At 41.6% G+C, this 27,404-nt stretch overlaps 1 protein-coding gene across 3 annotated transcripts in view; it reads right to left on the reverse strand.

Annotated features, from left to right (window-relative positions):
- cdkal1 (CDK5 regulatory subunit associated protein 1-like 1) overlaps positions 1 to 27,404 on the reverse strand; it is a 1,005,231-nt gene that overhangs the window by 716,416 nt on the left and 261,411 nt on the right. For all 3 annotated transcript variants that reach the window (XM_068001614.1, XM_068001608.1, XM_068001620.1), the window contains exon 6: positions 19,660 to 19,708. In XM_068001614.1, the coding sequence (XP_067857715.1) occupies positions 19,660 to 19,708 (49 nt within the window). The remainder of the gene's footprint in view (positions 1 to 19,659; positions 19,709 to 27,404) is intronic.

The raw sequence follows: 27,404 nt of genomic DNA on the forward strand, positions 1-27,404 counted from the left end.
CTCGTGTCGGTTCGCTCACCACCTGCCGCAGGCCCAGTCTGGCAGCTATGTCCTTCAGAACTGTGGTTTTCCCCAGGGGTCGGTGCTGGGACCACTGCTTTTCTTGATATATATTAATGTCTTGGACTTGGGTGCACAGGGCACAATTTCCAAATTTCCAGATGACACAAAACTTGGAAGGGTAGTAAACAGTGAGGAGAGTGATAGACTTCAAGAGGATATAAACAGGCTGGTGGAATGGGCGGACAGGTGGCAGATGAAATTTAACGCAGAAAAATGCAAAGTGATACATTTCGGTAGGAAGAACAAGGAGAGGCAATATAAACTAGAGTGCACAACTCTAAAAGGGATGCAGGAACAGAGAGATCTGGGGCTATACGTGCACCAATCGTTGAAGGTGGCAGGGCAGGTTGAAAAAGCGGTTAAAAAAGAATACAGGATCCTGGGCTTTATGAAAAGAGGCATAGAGTACAAAAGTATGGAAGTCATGATGAACCTTTATAAAACACTGGTTCGGCCACAACTGGAGTACTGTGCCCAGTAGTGGGCACTGCACTTTGGGAAAAATGTGAAGGCCTTGGAGAGGGTGCAGAAGAGATTGACTGGAATGATTCCAGGGATGAGGGGCTTTAGTTACATGGATAGACTGGAAAAGCTGGAGTTGTTCTCCTTGGAACAGAGACGGTTGCGAGGAGGTTTGATAGAGGTATCCAAAATCATGAGGGATCTGGATAGAGTAGCTAGAGAGAAACTGTTCCCATTGGTGGAAGGGTCAAGAACCAGAGGACATAGATTTAAAGTGATTGGCAGAAGAACCAATGGTGACATGAGGAAAAACTTTTTTTTTATACATGGCAAGTGGATAGGATCTGGAATGCACTGCCCGAGGGGGGTGGTGGAGGCAGATTCATCTTGGGACTTCAAAAGGGAACTGGATAAGTACTTGAAAGGAAAAAATTTGCAGCGTTACGGGAATAGGGTGGGGGAGTGGGACTAGCTGCATTGCTCTTGCATGGAGCTGGCGCGAACTTGAGGAGCCGAATGGCCTCCTTCCGTGCTGTAACCTTTCTATGATTCTATGAGTAAAAGGCTCAAGTTTCAGTGCATAACTTTTTTTTATAGATACTTGGTTTTTTGTAGTACATTTGAATGTTGTATTTCTTTTAAGAAAACTAGCAGTAAATAGAACATAGGAACAGGAGTAGGCCATTCAGCCCCTCGTGCCTGCTCCGCCATTTGATAAGATCATGGCTGATCTGTGATCTAACTCCATATACCTGCCTTTGGCTCATATCCCTTAATACCTTTGGTTGCCAAAAAGCTATCTATCTCAGATTTAAATTTAGCAATTGAGCTAGTATCAATTGCTGTTTGTGGAAGAGAGTTCCAAACTTCTACCACCCTTTGTGTGCAGAAATGTTTTCCAATCTCACTCCTGAAAGGTCTGGCTCTAATTTTTAGACTGTGCCCCCTACTCCTGGAATCCCCAACCAGAGGAAATAGTTTCTCTCTATCCACCCTATCTGTTCCCCTTAATATCTTATAAACTTCGATCAGATCACCCCTTAACCTTCTAAACTCCAGAGAATACAACCCCAATTTGTGTAATCTCCGCTCGTAACTTAACCCTTGAAGTCCAGGTATCATTCTAGTAAACCTACACTGCACTCCCTTCCAAGGCCAATATGTCCTTCCGAAGGTGCGGTGCCCAGAACTGCTCACAGTACTCCAGGTGCGGTCTAACCAGGGTTTTGTATAGCTGCAGCATAACTTCTGCCCCCTTGTACTCTAGTCCTCTCGATATAAAGGCCAGCATTCCATTAGCCTTATTGATTATTTTCTGCAACTGTTTATGACACTTCAATGATCTATGTACCTGAACCCCTAAGTCCCTTTGGGCATCCACTGTTTTTAACTTTTTACCATTTAGAAAGTACCCTGTTCTATCCTTTTTGGATCCAAAGTGGATGACCTCACATTTGTCTACAATGAATTCCATTTGCCACAGTTTTGCCCATTCACCTAATCTATCAATATCGCTTTGTAATTTAATGTTTTCATCTACACTGCTTACAATGCCACCAATCTTTGTGTCATCGGCAAACTTAGATATGAGACTTTCTATGCCTTCATCTAAGTCGTTAATAAATATTGTGAATAACTGAGGTCCCAAGACAGATCCCTGCAGGATTCCACTAGTCACATCCTGCCAATGTGAGTACTTATCCATTATCCCTACTCTCTGTCGCCTTTCGCTCAGCCAATTTGCTAACCAAGTCCGTACTTTTCCCTCAATTCCATGGGCTTCTATCTTAGCTAACTTATGTGGGACCTTATCAAATGCCTTCTGGAAGTCCATAGAAATAACATCCATTGACATTCCCCTGTCCACTACTTTAGTCACCTCTTCAAAAAATTCAATCAGGTTTGTCAGGCATGACCTACCTTTCACAAATCCCTGCTGGCTTTCTCTGATTAACTGAAAATTCTCGAGGTGTTCAGTCACCCTATCCTTAATTATAGACTCCAGCAATTTCCCCACAACAGATGTTAGGCTAACTGGTCTATAATTCCCCGGTTTCCCTCTCTCTCCTTTCTTAAAAAGCAGAGTGACATGTGCAATTTTCCAATCTAAATGGATCTTGTGGTTGGTGTAAACCATTTTTAGATCCCTGCTTTGAAAGGAACTTGTAAGTATCAATTTGCTGTTAGCTAAAAGAGATCAAAAACTTATGATTACGAAAGTAATCTATAAATGCTTGTTAGAATTGCAATTAGACATATGGATAATGATGTCGAAAGGTATGTAGGTATGTATTGAACATCAGCATGCATTGCTGACCTGAGTATTGTAATTTGTTCCTTAATATGTGCTTTAAACTGAAGACTTTACTGGATTGGTTATCCTTAACTATATAAAAACATTACTGTGGTGCTGTATAAATGCCCAATCGAACAATTTGTTTGGTGCCAAATTGGTTCTCCTGATAATGTGTTAAGAGTAGATCAATTTTGTTAAAATAAGACATTAGAAATGAAGATTATTTTTGACCAAATAATCTGGTAGGATCTGGACATAACACTGATGAATCATAGAATGGTTACAGCACAGGAGGCCCACCAGCCCATCAAGCCCGTGCCGGCTCTTTGTAAGAGCAATCCAGTTGGTCCCATTCCCCAGCGCTCTTTCCCTGTAGCTCTGCAAATTTTTTCCCTTCAAGTATTTATCCAATTCCTCTTTGAAAGCCACGATTAAATCTGCTTCCACCACTTTTTCAAGCAGCGCATTCCAGATCATAACTACTCATTGCATAATATAGTTTTTCCTCATGTCGTCTTTGGTTCTTTTGCCGATCACCTTAAATCTGTGTCCTCTGGTTCTCAACCCTTTCGCCAATGGGAACAGTTTCTCTTTATTTACTTTATCTGAACACTTCATGATTTTGAACACTTCTATCAAATCTCCTCTTAACCTTCTCTGCTCTAAGGAGAACCCTAGCTTCTCCAGTCTATCCAGGTAACTGGAGTCCCTCATCCCTGGAGCTACTCCAGTAAATCTTTTCTGCACCCTTTCTAAGGTTTTCACATCCTTCCTAAAGTGCGGTACCCAGAATTGGACACAATACTCCATTTGTGGCTGAACCAGTGTGCTATAAAGGTTCAACATAACTTCCTTGCTTTTGTACTCTATGCCTCTATTTATAAAGCCGGTATGTTTTTATAAATCTTGTGTGCTTTTTTAACCACTTTCTCAACCTGTCCTACCACCTTCAAAGATTTGTGCACATATCGCCCCGGGTTCTCTGTTCCTCTACCCCATTTAGAATTGTACCATTTCGTTTATATTGCCCCTCCTCATTCTTCCTGTCAAAATGTATCACTTCGCACTTCTCAGCGTTAAATTTCTGCCATATGTCTGCCCATTCCACCAGCATGTCTATGTCCTCTTGAAGTCTATTACTAGCCTCCTCACTGTTCACTACGCTTCCAAGTTTTGTGTCATCTGCAAATTTTTGAAATTGTGCCCTGTACACCCAGGTCCAAGTCATTAATATACATTTAAAAAAATCAGTTGTCCTCATACCGATCCCTGGCGAACACCACAGTACACCTTCCTCCAGTCCGAAAAACAACCGTTCACCACTACTCTCTGTTTCCTGTCACTTAGCCAATTTCGTGTCCATGCTGCCACTGCCCCTTTTATTCCATGGGCTTCAATTTTGCTGACAAGCCTATTATGTGGCACTTCATCAAGCGCCTTTTGAAAGTCCGCATGCACATCAACCATATTGCCCTAATCAACCCTCTCTGTTGCCTCATCAAAAAACTCAATCAAGTTAGTTAAATACGATTTGCCTTTAACAAATCTGTGCTGGCTTTCTTTTATTAATCCACACTTGTCCAAGTGATTATTAATTTTGTCCCGGATTATCATTTCTCGAAGCTTCCCCACCATTGAGATTAAACTGACTGGCCTGTAGTTGCCGGGTTTATCCTTGCACCCTTTTTTGAACAAGGGTGTAACATTTGCAATTCTTCAGTCCTCTGGCACCACCCCCATATCAAAGGAGGATTGGAAGATTATGGCCAGCACCTCTGCAATTTCCACCCTTACTTCCCTCAGCAACACAGAATGCATTCCATCCAGTGACTAAGTACAGCCAGCCTTTCTAGCACCTCCTCTTCATCAATTTTTAGCCCATCCAGTATCTCAGCTATCTCCTCTTTCACTGAGACTTTGGCAGCATCTTCTTCCTTGGTAAAGACAGATGCAAAATACTCATTTTGTACCTCAGCCATGTCCACTGCCTTCCTCTCCTTATTGGTCCCTAATCGGCCGCACCCCTCCTCTTCCTACCTGTTTACTATTTATATGCTTATGGAAGACTTTTGGATTCACTTTTATGATAGCTGCCTGTCTATTCTCATACTCTCTCTTTGCCCCTCATTTCCTTTTTCACTTCTCCTCTGTACTTTCTGTATTCAGCCTGGTTCTCTCATGTATTATCAACCTGACATCTGTCATACACCCCCTTTTTCTGCTTCATCTTACTCCCTATCCCTTTTGTCATCCAGGGTTGCCCTACCTTTCCTCCTCGTGGGAATGTACATAGACTGTACCCAAACCATCTCCTCTTTAAAGGCTGCCTATGGTTCGATTACAGTTTTGCCTTCCAATCTTTGATTCCAATTTTTAGTTTCAGATCTTTTAATTATATTATAGCAGCTCTTTAACTGACACACATTTACTGTAATTTCATGTCTTTTCACCCCTCCCCCACTCTAGCTATATTAAAAAAAAACACTTGGCATGGAACACCATTACACAGCACTGGGTTACAGGTTCAGTCACTCACTTCGCTGAATTCCTGGTTTTAGTTTTTCTGTCCAGGAAGGTACTAAGTTGAGAACCAGACATCTCCCTGGAGAAGGAAAATTGGATTGGATTTCTCACTTGGCCAGGCCTTTTGCCAACCAGCCAAAAGTATTAACTGTTGTGGGCTGGGAACATGCCATTCATTGCACACCACAGGCACTTGTATGGGGAAGACCTACCAGCAAACAATAATAAAAAAAGGGAGGGAGAAGAGGGTTCATGCCTCACAAGGTGTGAATGGATCCTCATGAAATACATAAAAATAAAGACCAAAATATTTCGAACTGGTTTTGTATCAATGTAATCACAATTAATGTGATCTCCCAAGTGAAGACAATAAATCTCGTTACCTATTACACACAAAACATATCACATTGCCACTTCACTATAAGATGGCAATTTAAAAGATCAAATGAACTTGTGTGCACAGATAATTTCATTTGGTACTAGTGTAAAGTACAAAACGTATAGGTACAAGGAAAAAGTCAGTATACTATTTCCAACTCAGCTCGCCACCCACCCTAAACTCACTTGGGAGTTAAAATCAGGGCCCTTGGAAAGAAAAGAAAAAAGAAAAAAAGGAAAGAAAAGAAAGGAAAAGAATTGCATTTATATTACACCTTTCACAACCTCAGAACGTCCTAAAGCGCCTTACAGCCAATTTTGAGTACTTTTGAAGTCTAGTCACCATTGTAATGCAAGGAATGCAGCAGCCAATTCATGCACAGCCAGGTCCCATAAGCAGCAATGTGATAATGACCAGATAACTTGTTTTTGATGTTAGTTGAGAAAGAGGGAGAAAGATTTGGAGAGAATGGAAGGAAGGATATACAAATAAATTAAATACCTGCATCTTAACCAAACACTGCAAGTCTTCCATAGAACGTAGAGCAAAAAAATAATGTAAATAACAGAGTACAGTTTTGGAAAGAAAAGCTTACTTGCACCTTCAGCGATTTTGTAAATTAGTATTACAAATAGTCTGTGAGGCCTGTATCTTTTAGTATCAGTAAGGTATGTAATATTTTTACCTCACATCAATCATGTGACACATTCCTTCAGTAAGTTTGTGCTATTAGTGATGGTTGAACCGCTGTCACATTTAGGTTGCAGCAGGACCACAGCAACTATCAGAAACCACATTCCACGTCCTGGACTTTCTCTTTCTCTGAATTACTTCACAGGAGACTGGACAGCTCTCAAGTTATTTTACATTACCCCGCCCCCATTTAAGAGATTTATATTTAAATTCCTTAAGCAAGTTTTTACACTAATGCAGGACATGAGGATACAGAGTATGTAAAGAATTCAGAAGAAAGCACCATATTCTGATACAAAATAGCAAGAGAGTCCAAACTGCAGCCCCCAAGCCTTGCTAATCCCACCTGGAAAGCCCAGGCAATTCAAATTTATTTGTATAGTACTCACATTTATAATTGAGTGGTTTGTCCTCTTAGAATATTGTGGTTCTGGCGATTTGGAAAGGGCTATCTTTCTGGGTTCTGATGTAGGGTTATACTTGAATATCAGCTTGTCTCTTCTCTCCACAGATGCTGACTGATCTGCTGTTTTCCCAGCATTTGATGTTTTTATTTTACGTTTCCAGCATTTGCTTTTCAATTGTTTTTTTGAGCACAATTGCCTCATTGGCAAATAAATCCTAAATCAGGACTCTGTTAGTATCAGCAACTAGTTATACATGTAAATTAAAGGGAACACTGATTTAAATTTTATATGGAATAGTTGAGGCAAATGGCAAGGATGCATTAAAGGGAAAGCTAGATAAACACATGAGGGAGAAAGGAATAGAAGGTTATGCTGCTCGGGTTAGATGAAGAACTTTGGGAGGAGGCTTGTGTGAAGCATAAACACCGGCATAGACCAGTTGGGCCGGATGGCCTGTTTCTGTGCTGTAAAATTCTATGTAATTCTATGTAATGTGGCCCCTGAGAATTCACGATACACAACTATGCAGCCCACAAAGACAAAAAAAAACTTGGACACTATTGATATATTTTGGAAAATTTTGCCTCAGCTGATATATGGAACTGTTTGTGCATTGATTTTTATTCTAGTGCTTTTTTTATTAGGTGAGTCCAATTCAATGTATTTAAAATTATTGTTCAGCTTTTGACATGGTTACACTGCAAGCTGGTAGGCTGACTGGCTAAGAATTTTCAACTCTTTATTGTGATCAACCACAGCATCAGGGCTTGAAATTGGCTTTTTACCACAATTTGCTTGTAAACCGATAATAACCCTGGCATCAAATGATACATTATGCACCTACCACAACCACTTACATAGATTTGCCACTGAAATTATGGCTTCATACAAAATCTGTATTTTTGCGTATCTGTTAGTGATGTCATTTCTGGTTCATAGGACAAACAGAATGACAAACTCTTATGAACTGTTTTTTTAAAAATATCTAAACACTACAGAGAAATAAACATTGAAGAAGATGGGGGAAGGAAAGAGTTGTGAATCTCACAATTCAATCCCAGTCATTTCTCCTTTAATAGACCAGATACAACACAAGAAAATGTTAAATGCACCATAATTTAATTGAAACAAAATTAAACTGTATCTCAGAACTTACACTATTTATAACTTAAAGATAGAAATTGTTTGCCTGACATGTGGAATGTTTACATCAAGTTAAAATACCACTTCAACTATTAAGCCAAACAAACCTGACTCTTGAAATGTTATTTTCTCTGCTGACAAACTTTTTTCAAAACATTTTTCTGCCAGACATCTCAGTCAACCGTAATGAGGTCATGACCTGGCTCCTTCTCATCATAGTTTCTGACTGTCGTCATAGTAACACACTTAAGTCTAAGCTGTTGATGAAATGTCCAACCAACAATTGCACTGGTTATAACACACGAACAAATCAATAATTTTTCCAGATATCAATCTTTGTTTATTAAATTGGGCTTGACTCATTCCTACAGAATTGTGCAAGTTTGCAAAAAAGGATCTCAATGGTTTTCTCTGATAATTGGACCAAATGTCACACTTTCAGCACTCCAAAAGAATTAAGTTTGAAGTCAAGAAAGTATCAAAAATATTGAAACAATGCAGCACTTTGACATATTATTCACCCAAATTAAATTTTCGCTCAATTGTTCACCAATTTTGCCTCTTCTCCTTTTCCTAACCCTTTCATTTGATGTTTATCAAAATGTGTATGTTCTTGCTAGGGAATGGAACACTTTCCATTTCAAACAGCATTGAGCACACGCAGGTCAGCTATAACACAAACAGATGTAGAGTAAAGCATCCTCCACTCTATCACAACAATGAGCCTCAGCCCTTGCCTCAAAGGAGCACCTTCTGGCATTTTTTCCATATCGCACAGCAACCTTGTCCTCTCTGAGTGACACTGCCAATTACTGCTGAATCCGGGGCAGTTCCGTGCTGTCGGCCCATGCCTATCTCACATAGGACCCTTACAGTCAGCAGTCAGATGGTATTTTTATCCTATCAGTCTGGATTGGATTTGAACCCAGGTCCCAGGGATGAAATGGCAGTGTCCACCTCACTGCTCCACCCAGATCCTTCCCTCTCTTTAAAAAAAATTCAAACATTTAAGTGTTAGTATGTGACTTGGTGACATAGAACAACAAAATAATTGGGTGATTCAGGTTCTGTCCCTTTAATCCCTATGGCAACATCTCAATTTAACCCAGCCAGAATTGAGGCACTTCTCCAGAGGAACACAAAAGAAAAACAGCCCAATGTGAAATGTCACTCAAGCACTTGGAGATCCTTGAGACCAACAATGTGGCCTTTGACTTTTCCATTCCCCTCCTTGTCATTAGGGGGGTCGGTTTCCTTCCCCCCTTCCATGGTTAGGGGATCTGCTTATCATCTTCCTGACAGCATAAGCAAAGATCAGTAACATAGCTGGATTTTACTTTCCACCATAACAATAACAAAAAAAAAATCTAATTTCTAACCAGCTGTGATATCAGTCTTTATACTTGTGATGGATCGTACCAATTCTGCATTAATTCTCAATTCTAAAATAAGGCCGAAAACATACACTTTACTGGTATACCCATGCTAGCTCCCCTTATCACCCACAAGAACGTAAGAAAAGTAAAGGATGAGAAAATATTATTTAGTTCATTGTAGCTCAGTGCTTTCCTACCACAGCTCTCCTTTATAGTATCCAGCCTCTTTTCCTAATATTTCTTCCTCGAATACCCCACCTTGAAGATTGTTCCAAACATTTATCACTTTCAGTGAAGATGCTCTTCCTAATGCCTGCTTTGAAACTACTTTACATTAGTTTAAATATATGTCCTATCTTCTTCACTGATGTTGAAGTAACATTCAGAAATTTAGTATCCATACCATTTAATAATTTTTATACTACAAATGAGAGGAGATTTACGAGGATGTTGCCAGAGCTGGAGAATTTTAGCTCTGAGGAAAGATTGGATAGGCTGGGGTTGTTTCTTTGGAACAGAGGAGGCTGAAGGGAGATTTAATTGAGGTGTATAAAATTATGAGGGGCTGAGATAGAGTTAATAGGAAGGAACTATTTCCCTTAGCAGAGGGGTCAGTGACCAGGGGGCATAGATTTAAACTAATTGGTAGAAGGATTAGAGGGGAGTTGAGGAGAAATAGTTTTCACCCACAGAATGGTGGGGGTCTGGAACTCTCTGTCTGAAAGGGTGGTAGAGGCAGAAACCCTCACCACATTTAAAAAGTACTTGGATGTGCACTTGAAGTGCCATAATCTACAAGTCTATGGACCAAAGAGCTGGAAAGTGGGATTAGGCTGGATAGCTCTTTTTCGGCCGGCACAGATATGATGGGCCGAATGGCCTCCTTCCGTGCCATAAATTTCGATGATTCTATTCTATGAAATGAGGTCCTCCCTTAGCCTTCTTTCAAAACTTTACAACTTAAAATTCTTTCATTTTTCCTCATTACGCATTTTCTTGATATTCAGCATCAGCCTTGTTGCTTCTCTCTGCACCTTTATTTTTTTTAATGATATGACAACCAAAACAGTACATCATTCTCCAAATGAAATCTGATCAATGCATTGTAAAGACCCAGCATGACCGCCACAGACTAGTAGTCTGCTAGCCCAGCTGTATATTCCAGCATTCTGATATCACAGAATCAGAGAATGGTTACAGCACGGAAGGAGACCATTCGGCCCATCGAGTCCGTGCCAGTTCTCTGTCAGAGCAATCCAGCTAGTCTCACTCCCCCGGCCCTTTTCGCGTGGCCCTGCAAATTTTTTCTGTTCAAATTCTCTTTTGAAAGCCACGATTGAATCTGCCTCCACCATCCCATCAGACAGTGCATTCCAGACCTTAACCACTCGCTGTGTGAAGAAGTTATTCCTCATGTCGCCTTTGGTTCTTTTGCCACTCTGTGTCCTCTGGTTCTCGGCCCTTCCGCTGATGGGAACAATTTCTTCTCTATCTACTCTTTCTAAACCCTTCATGATTTTGAATACCTCCATCAAATCTCCTTTCAACCTTCTCTGCTCGAAGGAGAACAACCCCAACTTCTCCAATCTATCCACGTAACTGAAGTCCTTCATCCCTGGAATCATTCTAGTAAATCTCTTCTGCACCCTAAGGCCTTCACATCTTCCGAAAGTGCGGTGCCCAGAACTGGACACAATACTCCAGTTGTGGCCGAACCAGTGTTTTCGAAAGGTTCATCATAACTTCCTTGCTTTTATACTCTATGCCTCTATTTATAAAGCCCAGGATCCCGTGTGCTTTCTCAACCTGCCCTGCCACCTTCAACAATTTGTGCACATATACCCACAGATCGCTCTGTTCCTGAACCCCTTTTAGAATTATAGCCTTAAGTTTATATTGCCTCTCCTCGTTCTTCCAAACAAAATGTATCACTTCACACTTTTCTGTGTTAAATTTTATCTGCCACGTGTCCGCCCATTCCACCAGCCTGTCTATGTCCTCTTGAAGTCTATAACTATCCCCTTCACTGTTCACGCCACTTCCAAGTTTTGTGTTACCCGCAAATTTTGAAATTGTGCCCTGTACACCCAAGTCCAAGTCATTAATATATATCAAGAAAAGCAATAGTCCTAATATCGACCCCTGGGGAAAATTTTTAGCTGTTATAATTGCTTCACCATCTTGTCCAGACAGTGAATGTGCTCACTCACTCCCAAGACCCTTTCTCTCTGCAAATTCAGACCAATTCATTGTACATTTATAATGCCCATTTTCATGGCCGATATGTAACACTTCATCTGCTGTTTGTTTGACCAATTGCTTCCATTTGGTTTTGATATCCAGGTCATTAATATCTATTAGAAATAGAGGTCCAAATTTAGGCCCTTGCTGGACTGTACTTGGGACATCCTCCATCCTAACATTATGCCTTTAATTTAGTAACCATCCACTAATTCAGTCCTAACTGGGAAAGGAGCAATATTTCATTAAGTGTTCAATTTATTTCTATGCAAAAAACATAATATTTCACTATTTTTAATAAGAAATCATCTCACATAAGGTTTGAGCCCCAATTTTAACCTAATGCGCAAGAATGGGGTGGGTTCAGTCGGACGCCCGATTTACACCCCACACGATTCCACGCTCCAATAAGAACCTGTCCCATTCTCGCCAGGTGAGTTCTGTTAAAATCGGGGCTATATTGTCTGACCAAAAATGATTCCTTCAGGAGTTACTTCAAAAGTGTTCAATCTAATTTCCCATTGATTATTCCAACACAAATATGATTGGAAGGGTGAGCTTGGATAATTATTTTTAAGGTTTCTTCAAAAATCTCTGATTTTCTGTTACTTAAAAAAAATTATAAGTCTAAACAATAAATCTGTGCAATAAGAATGGATGTTACATTTTGTCGAAATGCGTAGGATAATTCAAAGTTGCAAATCACTTTTACACACTTCTTGTTGAGCAGTGAAGATAATTCTTTGACAAACATACAAATGTAAATAAAAATTTAGGACTGGAACCAATGTCCTAGGGGGAGGGTTTAAACTAATGTGGTAGGGGAATGGGAACTGATGCAGGAAGTCAGTGGGAAGTAAAGTGGTGACAGAAACAAAAGGCAGTAAGGGAGAGTGTATAAAACATGACCGGACAGATGGTCTGAGAAAGCAGGGCAAAGACCAAGGGAAGTCCAGATTAAACTGCATTTATTTCAATGCAAGAAGTCTGATGGGCAAGGCAGATGAACTCAGGGCATGGATGGGTACATGGGACTGGGATGTTATAGCTATTACTGAAACATGGCTAAGAGAGGGGCAGGACTGGCAGCTCAATGTTCCAGGGTACAGATGCCATAGGAAAGATAGAGCAGGAGGTAAGAGAGGAGGGGGAGTTGCGTTCTTGATTCGGGAGAACATCACGGCAGTAGTGAGAGGGGATATATCCGAGGGTTCGCCCACGGAGTCTATATGGGTAGAACTGAAAAATAAGAAGGGCGAGATCACTTTGATAGGATTGTACGACAGACCCCCAAATAGTCAACGGGAAATTGAGGAGCAAATATGTAAGGAGATTACAGACAGCTGCAAGAAAAATAGGGTGGTAATAGTAGGGGATTTTAACTTTCCCAACATTGACTGGGACAGCCATAGCATTAGGGGCTTGGATGGGGAGAAATTTGTTGAGTGTATTCAGGAGGAATTTCTCATTCAGTATGTGGATGGCCTGACTAGAGAGGGGGCAAAACTTGACCTCCTCTTGGGAAATAAGGACGGGCAGGTGACAGAAGTGTGAGTGAGGGATCACTTTGGGACCAGTGATCATAATTCCATTAGTTTTAAGATAGCTATGGAGAACGATAGGTCTGGCCCAAAAGTTAAAATTCTAAATTGGGGAAAGGCCAATTTTGATGGTATCAGACAGGAACTTTCAGAAGTTGATTGGGAGAGTCGGTTGGCAGGCAAAGGGACGTCTGGTAAGTGGGAGGCTTTCAAAAGTGTGTTAACCAGGGTTCAGGGTAAGCACATTCCTTATAAAGTGACGGGCAAGGCTGGTAGAAGTAGGGAACCTTGGATGACTCGGGAGATTGAGGCCCTAGTCAAAAAGAAGAAGGAGGCATATGACATGCATAGGCAGCTGGGATCAAGTGGATCCCTTGAAGAGTATAGAGATTGCCGGAGTAGAGTTAAGAGAGAAATCAGGAGGGCAAAAAGGGGACATGAGATTGCTTTGGCAGATAAGGCAAAGGAGAATTCAAAGAGCTTCTACAAATACATAAAGGGCAAAAGAGTAACTAGGGAGAGAGTAGGGCCTCTTAAGGATCAACAAGGTCATCTATGTGCAGAACCACAAGAGATGGGTGAGATCCTGAATGAATATTTCACATCGGTATTTACGGTTGAGAAAGGCATGGATGTTAGGGAACTTGGGGAAATAAATAGTGATGTCTTGAGGAGTGTACATATTACAGAGAGGGAGGTGCTGGAAGTCTTAACGCGCATAAATCTCCAGGACCTGATGAAATGTATCCCAGGACGTTATGGGAGGTTAGGGAGGAAATTGCGGGTCCCCTAGCAGAGATATTTGAATCATCGACAGCTACAGGTGAGGTGCCTGAAGATTGGAGGGTAGCAAATGTTGTGCCTTTGTTTAAGAAGGGCGGCAGGGAAAAGCCTGGGAACTACAGACCGGTGAGCCTGACATCTGTAGTGGGTAAGTTGTTAGAGGGTATTCTGAGGGACAGGATCTACAGGCATTTGGAGAGGCAGGGACTGATTAGGAACAGTCAGCATGGTTTTGTGAGAGGAAAATCATGTCTCACGAATTTGATTGAGTTTTTTGAAGGGGTAACCAAGAAGATAGATGAGGGCTGTGCAGTGGACGTGGTCCACATGGACTTTAGCAAAGCTTTTGACAAGGTACCGCATGGTAGGTTGTTACATAAGGTTAAATCTCACGGGATCCAAGGTGAGGTAGCCAATTGGATACAAAATTGGATTGACGACAGAAGACAGAGGGTGGTTGTAGAGGGTTGTGTTTCAAACTGGAGGCCTGTGACCAGCGGTGTGCCTCAGGAATCGGTGCTGGGTCGGCTGTTATTTGTTATTTATATTAATGATTTGGATGAGAATTTAGGAGGCATGGTTAGTAAGTTTGCAGATGACACCAAGATTGGTGGCATTGTGGACAGTGAAGAAGGTTATCTAGGATTGCAACGGGATCTTGATAAATTGGGCCAGTGGGCCGATGAACGGCAGATGGAGTTTAATTTAGATAAATGTGAGGTGATGCATTTTGGTAGATCGAATCGGGCCAGGACCTACTCCGTTAATGGTAGGGCGTTGGGGAGAGTTATAGAACAAAGAGATCTAGGAGTACAGGTTCATAGCTCCTTGAAAGTGGAGTCACAGGTGGATAGGGTGGTGAAGAAGGCATTCGGCATGCTTGGTTTCACTGGTCAGAACATTGAATACAGGAGTTGGGATGTCTTGTTGAAGTTGTACAAGACATTAGTAAGGCCACACTTGGAATACTGTGTACAGTTCTGGTCACCCTATTATAGAAAGGATATTATTAAACTAGAAAGAGTGCAAAAAAGATTTACTAGGATGCTACCGGGACTTGATGGTTTGACTTACAGGGAGAGGTTAGACAGACTGGGACTTTTTTCCCTGGAGAGTAGGAGGTTAAGGGGTGATCTTATAGAAGTCTATAAAATAATGAGGGGCATAGATAAGGTAGATCGTCAAAATCTTTTCCCAAAGGTAGGGGAGTCTATAACGAGGGGGCATAGATTTAAGGTGAGAGGGGAGAGATACAAAAGGGTCCAGAGGGGCAATTTTTTCACTCAAAGGGTGGTGAGTGTCTGGAACGAGCTGCCAGAGGCAGTAGTGGAGGCGGGTACAATTTTGTCTTTTAAAAAGCATTTGGACAGTTACGTGGGTAAGATGGGTATAGAGGGATATGGGCCAAGTGCAGGCAATTGGGACTAGCTTAGTGGTATAAACTGGGCGACATGGACATGTTGTAAACTTCTGTGATTCTATAAAAAATCTAATTACTACTTGGGCAAGTTAGCTTTGACAATGTATTTGGAAAGAAGATGAAACACTGCAGACCACACCAGATGCCATCTCCATGTGCAGCAGAAAAGACACACAACCAAATCTTGTGATAACAGGAAGTTGGCAAATGCCAATTTTCAAGTGAAAAATCAGTCTTAAAAAACAAAGCAAACAATTCTGAACATTCTTTTTCATTTTATTTTATGAACATTTGTGTTGGGAAAGGAACTATCTTGCATTTTAGTCATCCATAATCAGTATTAGGCACCCATAGGCTAGGTGGAACAAAGATAGATACAGAGCAAATTTTTACCCACTCTGCCTCAACCCGAACTGCTGAAAAGTACATAAGAACATAAGAAACAGGAGCAGGAGGCGGCCATGTAGCCCCTCAAGCCTGCTCCGCCATTCAATAAGTTCATGGCTGATTATCTACCTCAACTCCACTTTCCTGCCCTATCCCCATATCCCTCGATTCGCTTAGTGTCCAAAAATCTGTTGATCTCAGTCTTGAATATACTCAATGACTGAGAATCCACAGCCCTCTGGGATAGAGAATTCCCAAGATTCACAACACTCTGACTGAAGAAGTGTTACCTTATCTCGGTCCTAAATGGCCAACCCCTTATCTTGAGACTATGATCCCTAGTTCTACACTGTCCAGCCAGGGGAAACAGCCTCTCAGCATCTACTTTGTCAAGCCCTCTAAGAATTTTATACGTTTCAATGAGATCACCTCTCATCCTTCTAAACTCCAGAGAATACACAATCTCTCCTCATAGGACAACCCTCTCATCCCAGGAATCAATCTAGTGAACCTTCGTTGCACCCCCCCTCTAAGGCAAGTCTATCCTTCCTTCGGTAAGGACAACGAAACTGTGCACAGTACTCCAGGTGTGGTCTCACCAGAGCCCTATATAATTGCAGCGAGACCTCCTTACCCTCCCCATTGCAATAAAGGCTAACATACCATTTGCCTTCCTAATTGCTTGCTGGATGTAGCTGCAGGTTATCTTTCTGTGATTCGTGTACAAGGACACCCAAATCTCCCTGACTACCAACATTTCTTCGTCTCTCTTATTACCTCTACTGTACCTGTTTGATACCTACACCAGTCAACATATGGTTTCTGAAAGTATGCTGGTCAATTTAGTCCCAATTCACCCCACCAAGAACAATTTTAAAATGTGGGAATTTTTCAGAGAAAACCATCAAACAAAACTTCTCAACATCAAACTGACACCTCCTTTTATGTATTGAGTTTACAGGGCAAATTTAAGAATGGGGGGGAAACAAAATCTTCTCAATGATTGATTCAGCAGGTCAAAAGGACATCTAAATACTCAACATGTTAAAAGGAGAATACTTATGATGTGGTACTTCCTATTCATGAACTTATTTTATTAATGGGTTGAATAAGCTAACTGGTTGGCATAGTCTGAGGGTCAAATAGTTCGATTCAATCACTTTTTCTGGCATTCTTAAAAACTGCATTGTGCTTCAGGAAATAATACCTGTCATTTCCATTGCTTATGAATCACCATTTTCAATCGACTACTAGGATCACAAAGTGCAAGTTGGACAACGGAAAATCAATTTCGGTGATGTAAAATAACTTGCCGAAGTATTGAAGTGCAGTACTTAATAATAAATACCCTTTCAGACAGCTGATTCAGAGCATAGTTCACAACAGCAACAAGCATACAAAATTGTATTATTGTCCCCATGATAGCCCACCCATTCAGCATCTTATGATTAACAGCTAATGAAGCAACTGATTTAAGTTCTTAAATTACACCCTTTCATCTTCTAACCCCAAACTTACACCCCTTGCCACTGGTAGTGAGTCATACTTTCAAAATATCAAAGATAAACCATTTTTGTGACAGACCTTAATTAACTTCTGAACTAAGAATAGACAACTACTTCCCCTGTCAGGTCAAACTGGTTGACAAATGCTTAAAGCCTGCAGGCACTTCCTGTGGTATGGTAATTTTGGTGAGCTCAGCATCAATAGCAAGAAAACAGGGTATTGTATGCTGCACAATTCATAATAAAAATTAGATTCTCTCAGAGAATAGGCTTCAATTTCATTAAGCAAGCTGAATCATGCTTTTCAGGCCACAGGAGTTTTAAAAGATTACACATGAAGCCATTTTTTTCTTGCTAAAATCAAAATCAGTCTGTTCGTCACAGAATATAGGCATCTCTTTGTAATACCAGATCCCAATTCATCTTTACTGACTTGTAATTGTATTTGGTCACTGTAATTAGAAAGTGCAGCTGTTGCAACAGTAATATATATATTTTTAAAAATTATTTGTGCTCCCCACATTTCAGTTTTATTTCCTCCTCCACCATACACTGTCCCCATCAGAGAGATTACGCAAATTAATAACCAAAGGAACTCTCAACATAAGACACCAGAGGTGCAGCATATTGGCTCCTTGATTCTTCTTGCTCAATCCCATTAGGCAGCTCAGCTTAGATCCATTTGGGGAGTACTCACATTCTATCCTGCACAGTGCAGTGGATTAATGCACCAATGCTCTTACCGTAACATTCCAACAGTACATTAATGCTGTGAGTTGCAGCAAACACAGGTTTTCACTTAAAAGTGGATCAAACCTCTTGTGGAGCATAAGCATCGGCATAAGCCAGTTGGGCCGAATGGCAGGTTTCTGCACTGTAAATTCTATGTAAACCAAACTGTGCAGTCACAAAGGCAAACACAAATAAATTTTCAATTCTTTAAATTGAAGCACCACTGACTGACATTATCTTTAGAAGAACATGAGAGGAGGGGGAGTTCTCAATTAAGAAAGTGATGACTTTCATTTTCTGAAAAGACTTCTACAAAGTTGCTCAATTCATTTGTCTGTGCACTATATACTTTGTAAAAGGGAGCAACATGTATCAAATGACTGATGGGAGAACTTAACTTCGTGCCATTATCGTTAGTTGCTTGTCCAGTTTTCAACATCTATCGCATTTGAATTGGAGAAATATAAATTATTCCATGTAAATTAGTACTAGTGCAACATCACTATGTGTTTAGGTCTGTGTTGACCCTTACTAAAACGGAAAGGTGAATAGATGTAAACAAAAAGTTGCATGTTCAAGAAAGTGAGAGCGGATTGGGAAGTCAGAGTAGACCTGAAAACACTCCACTGAAATCTGACCTTCATTTAACAGTCGGTGCTGCAATATCTGGTCTATTAATCAATCTTGGCATAACATAAAATTGCCCCAGGGGTAGTTTGAATGGCAGCAAGTGGACAGTCAAATTGATGTTCCATATTATCATGCCGATGTTACAACTTCAGCACACACAAAGCTATGCAAAAAACTAGTAACGTCTGCCTGTTGGTGTGCCCCACTGAGAGCTGGTAATGTAAATGGGGCTTCTTCACTGAATATAAACGATGAGACCACAGAAATGAGCTTCACTGTAGTTTAGCACCAATCCAGCTCATTACAAAAAAAGCTTACAAAGTAACAGTTAGCAGGTACCAACTGTTCCTGCGCCTCCAACTGCAAGTAACATTGAGAACTTGGTAATACTGCATTGGTCAGAAAATTCAAGCAATTGTACTGTACACTGGATGACCTTCGTATCTCCAATCCTCTGTGATGCAAATGATCAAATAACCCTTCTAGCATCATTTTTTGATACCTTCAAGCACAATCATCAATAGGTGACAAAATAGAAGATTCTTGATATGTTGAATAAATCAACAGTTACATTAATTACAATCACATTAGCACTCCCTCCAAAGGCTGAACTTGTTATCCAGCCACATGGTAAATGCTATTTAAGTGTCTGCACATGGCAGCAGGACTAATGGTCACAAAAGGCTTCAACTAAATCTGAAAAACACAAGTTTTAGGATTTCAAACTAAAAGAAATTTCAGAAATCTTGTCCTTCTAAGCATGTTTATGTTCAGTATATAGGCTTACTTTCAGTTCAATGAGATTAAATTATCTAATAATACAATGTACTTCACCATATCAAGTTAAATCTAAAATAATTGTCACTTTCTCAGCACAAAGATACATTATTATTCAACAAGTCACCTACGATTAGAATAAAGTCAAGAATAAATAAAGTCAAGCTCGAGCCTCATCGTAAAGGTTTATGATTTGGGGCATAAACTTTTTTTATGCAAACATATTGACAAATTCCGTGTCAGCAAAGTAAGATGTAACTATGTATAAAACTAGTGCACTCTGTTTCAAGAACCTACTCACCTTTAATCGTTTCTTCAACAACTTCAACTACACGGTCTATTTGCTGAACCTAAAAAGGGAAAAACATTTTTACACAATTATTTGAGAATTTGACAACAATCTTGTTATAACACATTTCAGTAACTGCTAGGTAACCCGAAACATCATCGAGTCATGTGAAGTGACACTAACTTCATGAAGTCCTCACTCTATTCTTCCTGTAGCTATCAACAGAATATGCTTCAAGCTGTTCAAGGCTTGTCTGACTAAAATGTTTTCATCCTTCTGCACAGAAATCAGATTTGGCTAATAGGACTGCCATTCACAAGCAGCAATAAACTACTTTACATTCCAAGTCTCTGCCAATGCTGCTTTTGAACAAGCAGTTGGGAGATGGACACAAGTGGCTCATGTTGACTCACCCTCAAATTTTCTCTTCCCTCCCTTTGGTTAACTCAAACTGGCCGCTTGCCATCACACACATACACCAATACGTCGCATTATCATGCCACGCGTTACTTTTCGATCTCCCAGGTGATGAGCTGTCAATCGGATTTTTGTCAACTGGTGGTGGGAGGGCGGGGAGGGGGGAGTTGGTGGTGGTGTAGACATTTTCAAAATTAGAATTCCAAGTGTGCTTATGCTATGGAGATTTTCTGAATTTCAAGCAGGATGAGATGATCCAAAGTCATAATTTCTTCTCCCATAAGAACTTTCATTTTTATTGCTGATTACTAATGGGTAGGTACTCAAATTGGCAGGATGTGACTAGTGGAGTCCCGCAGGGATCTGTCTTGGGGCCTCAATTATTCACAATATTTATTAACGACTTAGATGAAGGCACAGAAAGTCTCTCATCTAAGTTTGCCGATGACACAAAGATTGGTGGCATTGTAAGCAGTGGAGATGAAAACATAAAATTACAAAGCGATATTGATAGATTAGATGAATGGGCAAAACTCTGGCAAATGGAATTCAATGTAGGCAAATGTGAGGTTATCCACTTTGGATCAAAAAAGAATAGAACAGGGTACTTTCTAAATGGTAAAAAGTTAAAAACAGTGGATGTCCAAAGGGACTTAGGGGTTCAGGTACATAGATCATTGAAGTGTCATGAACAGGTGCAGAAAATAATCAATAAGGCTAATGGAATGCTGGCCTTTATATCTCGAGGACTCGAGGACAAGGGGGCAGAAGTTATGCTGCAGCTATACAAAACCCTGGTTAGACCACACATAGAGTCATAGAGTTATACAGCACGGATAGAGGCCCTTCGGCCCATCGTGTCCGCGCCGGCCATCAAGCCCTGTCTAATCTAATCCCATATTCCAGCATTTGGTCCGTAGCCTTGTATGCTATGGCATTTCAAGTGCTCATCCAAATGCTTCTTGAATGTTGTGAGGGTTCCTGCCTCCACAACCCTCTCAGGCAGTGAGTTCCAGACTCCAACCACCCTCTGGGTGAAAATGTTCTTTCTCAAATCCCCTCTAAACCTCCCGCCTTTTACCTTGAATCTATGCCCCCTTGTTATAGAACCCTCAACGAAGGGAAAAAGCTCCTTAGTATCCATCCTATCTGTGCCCCTCATAATTTTGTACACCTCAATCATGTCCCCCCTCAGCCTCCTCTGCTCCAAGGAAAACAAACCCAATCTTCCCAGTCTCTCTTCATAGCTGAAGCGCTCCAGCCCTGGTAACATCCTGGTGCATCTCCTCTGCACCCTCTCCAAAGCGATCACATCCTTCCTGTAGTGCGGCGACCAGAACTGCACACAGTACTCCAGCTGTGGCCTAACCAGTGTTTTATACAGCTCCATCATAACCTCCTTGCTCTTATATTCTATGCCTCGGCTAATAAAGGCAAGTATCCCATATGCCTTCTTTACCACCTTATCTACCTATTCCGCCGCCTTCAGGGATCTGTGAACTTGCACACCAAGATCCCTCTGACCCTCTGTCTTGCCTAGGGTCTTCCCATTCATTGTGTATTCCCTTGCCTTGTTAGTCCCTCCAAAGTGCATCACCTCGCACTTTTTCGGGTTAAATTCCATTTGCCACTGTTCCGCCCATCTGACCAACCCATCTATATCGTCCTGCAGACTGAGGCTATCCTCCTCGCTATTTACCACCCTACCAATTTTTGTATCATCAGCGAACTTACTGATCATACCTTTTACATTCATATCCAAGTCGTTAATGTAGACCACAAACAGCAAGGGCCCCAGCACAGATCCCTGTGGTACCCCACTGGCCACAGGCTTCCAGTCACAAAAACAACCTTCGACCATCACCCTCTGCCTTCTGCCACTAAGCCAGTTTTGTATCCAAAGTGCCAAGGCACCCTGGACTCCATGGGCTCGTACCTTCTTGACCAGTCTCCTGTGCGGGACTTTATCGAAGGCCTTACTGAAATCCATGTATACCACATCCACTGCGTTACCCTCATCCACACGCCTAGTCACCCCCTCAAAAAATTCAATCAAATTAGTCAGACATGATCTTCCCTTGACAAAGCCATGTTGACTATCCCTGATTAATCCTTGCTTCTCCAAGTGGAGACTAATTTTGTCCTTCAGAATTTTTTCCAATAATTTTCCTACCACTGATGTTAGGCTCACTGGCCTGTAGTTCCCCGGTTTTTCCCTACTCCCCTTCTTGAATAATGGTACTACATTAGCGGTTCTCCAGTCCTCTGGCACATCCCCTGTGGCCAGAGAGGTTCTGAATATATGTGTTAGAGCCCCCGCAATCTCCTCCTTTGCCTCACACAGTAGCCTGGGATACATTTCGTCCGGGCCTGGGGATTTATCCATTTTTAGGCCTGCTAAAACCGCCAATACCTCCTCCCGCTCGATGTTAATATGTTCGAGTATATCACAGTCCCCCTGTCGTATTTCTATGTCTACGTCGTCCTTCTCCATAGTGAAAACAGATGCAAAAAATTCATTTAGAACCCCTCCTACATCTTCCGGCTCCACACACAGATTGCCATTTTTGTCCCTAATGAGCCCTATTTTTCCCCTAGTTATCCTCTTACCCTTAATATACTTATAAAACATCTTAGGATTTTCCTTTATTTTGCTCGCCAGTGTTTTTTCATGGCCCCTCCTTGATCTCCTAATTTCCTTTTTAAGTATCCCCCTGCACTTTTTGTACTCCTCTAGGGCTTCCTCCGTTCTTAGCCTTTTGTATCTGCCAAAAGCCCTCCTTTTTTTCCTAATCCATTCTCGTATATCCCCTGACATCCAAGGTTCCCTGGAGTTCTTGGAACCACCCTTGACCTTTACGGGAACATGTTGCCATTGTATGGTCTCAATCTCCCTTCTGAAAGACTCCCATTGCTCCGATGCGGATTTTCCTACAAGCAGCTGATCCCAGTCCATTTTGGCCAGATCCTGCCTTATCCTATTAAAATCGGCCTTCCCCCAATTTAAAACCTTTATTTCTGGTCCCTCCCTGTCCTTTTCCATGACCACCTTAAATCTCACTGAATTATGGTCACTGTCACCAAAGTGCTCACCTACTAGCACTTCTTCCACTTGGCCAGCCACATTCCCTAGAATTAGGTCCAGTACCGCCCCCTCTCTTGTAGGACTTGCTACATGCTGGCTCAAAAAGCTCTCCTGGATGCACGTTAAGAATTTTGTACCCTCTAAGCATTTTACACTCTGAGTATCCCAGTTAATATTGGGGAAGTTGAAATCCCCCACTATTATTACCCTATTATTTGCACAATTTTCTGTGATTTGCCGACATATCTGTTCCTCTATCTCCCCCTGACTGTTTGGGGGTCTATAGTACACTCCCATCAAAGTGCTTGCCCCCTTTTTGTTTTTAAGCTCCACCCATATGGCCTCATTTGAGGAACCTGCTAATATATCATCCCTCCTTATGGCAGTAATTGATTCTTTAATTAATATTGCGACCCCCTCCCTCCTCTTATACCTCCCCCTCTGTCTCGCCTGAAGATTCTGTACCCCGGAATATTGAGCTGCCAGTCTTGCCCCTCCCTCAACCATGTCTCTGTGACAGCAACAATATCATACTCCCATGTGTTTATCAATACCTTCAGTTCATCCACCTTATTTGCAAGACTCCTTGCATTAAAATAGATGCTATCCAGCCGTGCTCTTAGATATTTGCCCTGTCTTCCAAGCTGACTTGTTTTTTTCTCAATATTTGGCTGCACATCACCCCCTATTGTAGCTCCACTCTGCATCCCATCCCCCTGCCAAGTTAGTTTAAACCCCCCCCAACAGTGCTAGCAAACCTCCCCGCAAGGATATTTGTCCCGCTCTGGTTCAGATGCAACCCGTCCGACTTGTACAAGTCCCACCTTCCCCAGAAGCAGGCCCAGTGATCCAGGAAACTGAAACCCTCCCTCCTGCACCAACTCTTTAGCCACGCATTCATCTGTTCTCTCCTCCTATTTCTATACTCACTAGCCCGTGGCACTGGGAGTAATCCAGAGATTACAACCTTTGAGGTCCTGCTCTTTAATCTGCTACCTAGCTCCCTAAATTCTTGATGCAGGACCTCATCTCCCTTCCTACCTATGTCGTTGGTCCCAATGTGGACCACGACCTCTGCCTGCTCACCCTCCCCCTTGAGAATGCCCTGAAGCCGCTCAGTGACATCCATGACCCTGGCACCAGGGAGGCAACAAACCATCCTGGAGTCACGTTTACGGCCACAGAAACGCCTGTCTGTTCCCCTTACGATAGAATCCCCTACCACTATAGCTCTTCCACTCTTTTTCCTCCCAGCCTGTGCAGCAGAGCTACCCCTGGTGCCAGGAAGTTGGCTGCTGCTGCCTTCCCCTGATAAGTCATCCCCCTCAACAATATCCAAAGCGGTATATTTGTTTGAGAGGGGGACGGCCACAGAGGACCCCTGCACTGCCTGCCTGCTCCTCTTACTCTGCCTGGAGGTCACCCACTTACTTCCTGCCTGTACAACCTTTACCTGCGGTGTGACCATCTCACTAAACGTGCTATCCACGACGTTTTCAGCATCGCGAATGGAGTACTGTGAGCAGTTCTGGGCACCGCACCTTCGGAAGGACATATTGGCCTTGGAGGCAGTGCAGCATAGGTTTACTAGAACGATACCCGGACTTCAAGGGTTAAGTTACGAGCAGAGATTACACAAATTGGGGTTGTATTCTCTGGAGTTTCGAAGGTTAAGGGGCGATCTGATCGAAGTTTATAAGATATTAAGGGGAACGGAAAGGGTGGATAGAGAGAAACTATTTCGGCTGGTTGGGGATTTTAGGAGTGGGGGCACAGTCTAAAAATTAGAGCCAGACCTTTCAGGAGTGAGACCAGAAAACATTTCTACACACAAAGGGTGGCAGAAGTTTGAAACTCTCTTCCGCAAACGGCAATTGATACTAGCTCAATTGCTAATTTTAAATCTGAGATCGATAGCTTTTTGGCAACCAAAGGTATTAAGGGATATGGCTCAAAGGCAGGTATATGGAGTTAAATCACAGATCATCCATGATCTTATCAAATGGCGGAGCAGGCACGAGGGGCTGAATGGCCTACTCCTGTTCCTATGTTCCCACTGCTTCGTCTTCAACCTCCATTTCCTCTTCAAGGTCCTTGAATATGTTGTCACCTCCAAGATCTGGGCCCATCTCTCACAACTCCCTATATGAATCCGTGCAATCAAGTTTCTAACCCTCCCACAGCACTAAAATGGCCCTCACCAAAGCTGCGAATTACATTCTCTGTAACTATGATCGTGGTGCACCATCCCCCTCAAACTCTCCACAGCTTTCGACATGGTCCATCACACCATTTTGAAATGATTCACCTGCCCTTGTAGAAATTGCTTCAATATAGAACAGATGTTTACTCCTGCGTGAAAGCTGGCAAGTGAAGGAAATTTCAATCACTTCATGGCCTCTTCAGGTCACAGCAGACTCTGAGATGCTCAAATGCCATGAAGTACAACGAACAGGAAAGATATAAATGCAGGGTTGTACAGCCATGCACTTAATCTGGATTGTCGAAACTGAGCAACCGGTTGAAGAGTGCTCTACTGTCCAGTGAAACCTCCATATTCTTGTAACTGAACAATTATGAAGTTATTGCAATCATGTTATTTTACTTATGAAAAGAAAAAAAAACTTGCATTTACATGGCACCTTTTACGACCTCAGGACATCCTAAAGTGCTTCACAGCCAATGAAGTGTCGTCATTGTTGTAATGTGGGGAAATATGGCAGCCAATTTCCACACAGCAAGGTCCCACAAATAGCAATGAAATAAATGACCAGAATAATCTGTTTTTGGTGTTGTTGGTTGAGGGGGTAGGACACATCAGGACACCAGGAGAACTCTCCCTTGCTCTTCTTCAAATAGTGCCATGGGATTTTTTACACCCATCACACAAGGCCTCGGTTTAACTGTTCAACTAGAGCTATCTACTTTAACTCCATATCCTATTCCAGTATCCTTTTTTTCTTCCTTTTCAGATAATTTTCCAGTTCCCTTTTAAACAAATTTATAGTCTCTGCTTCAATAGCGACTTGTGCCAAAGCATTCCATGTTCTAGTAGCCTTCTATGTGAAAAAATCTTACAACTTTCCCCTTCATTTTCTAGCGATAATCTTGCGTTCAAGCCTCCTCGTTACTGATTCACCAACCAGTGGAAATAATCTTTCATTATTTATCTTAAAATTTTGAAAATTTGTATTAGACTGCCCTTTAATCTTCTCTGTTTCAGTAAAAAAGCCCACATTTTTGAATCTACCTTCATAACTATAACCTTTCATTCTTGTATCATCTTGCTAATTTTAACACTTCAACTTCTTCACTAATATTTGCAAATGAAAGAAAATACAGGCCTAAGTGTTTGAAGGTGAACGAGCTAGCAATTTATATTTGATGTCAAATAAAAAGAAAAAAAGTTACAAATTCTGGAAATCTGAAAAAAAACAGAAAAATGCTATGAAGGGCAAAGGTTATGATCAGAACTGATCAGTAATAACCAGCCTTTTCTCTTAACAGATGCTGACTGACCTGCCGTGCATTCAACGTTTCCTGTTTCTGTGTTTGAGGTCAACTCCTTAGCCTTACCAAATATTTCCAACAAGGGTTCTTCTAAAAAGACCTATTTTGCAATCCACTGAACATGAATTCAGTTGCAAATGGTCTGCTGTCCAAAAGCCTCCTCTCAGATGATTAGGTCATATTTCATCTGTGTATCTAAGTTGGTATTGTCCAAAGAACATACAATAGGATGTCACTTAGATAGCTAACTGAAACCAGCCTTTGGTCAATGGTTCTTGAAGCGAAGCAAACCGCCAGTCATTTCATAAATTCAACCTATTAGTTTGATTATTAAACCTCCCGTTTATTATGACCTTAAAATTAACACAGATATTTTACATTTCCCAGCTGGGCAAGATGGGAATACGGTGTCATGACGAAAATGGAGACCTGGCTCAAAAAAGGGCAGGATTGGGTACTAAATATTCCTGAATACAAGATGTTCAGGAAAGACAGGAAAGGAAAGAAAGGAGGGGGAGGGTGGCAGTATTGATTAAGGAGAATATTGTAGTACAGGAGAGAGAGAGAGAGGATTTCCTGGAGGGGTCAAGGACGGAATCTATTTAGTTAGAATTAAGAAATAAAAGAGGTGCCATTACACTACTGGGTATATTCTATCGGCCACCAACTAGTGGGAAGGATATAGAGGAGCAAATTTGCAGGGAAATTACAGAGAGCTGCAAAAGCTGTAGAGTAGTGATAACTG

The sequence above is a fragment of the Heptranchias perlo genome, chromosome 2, assembly GCF_035084215.1.
Source record: "Heptranchias perlo isolate sHepPer1 chromosome 2, sHepPer1.hap1, whole genome shotgun sequence".
In the NCBI taxonomy this organism is placed as follows: domain Eukaryota; kingdom Metazoa; phylum Chordata; class Chondrichthyes; order Hexanchiformes; family Hexanchidae; genus Heptranchias; species Heptranchias perlo.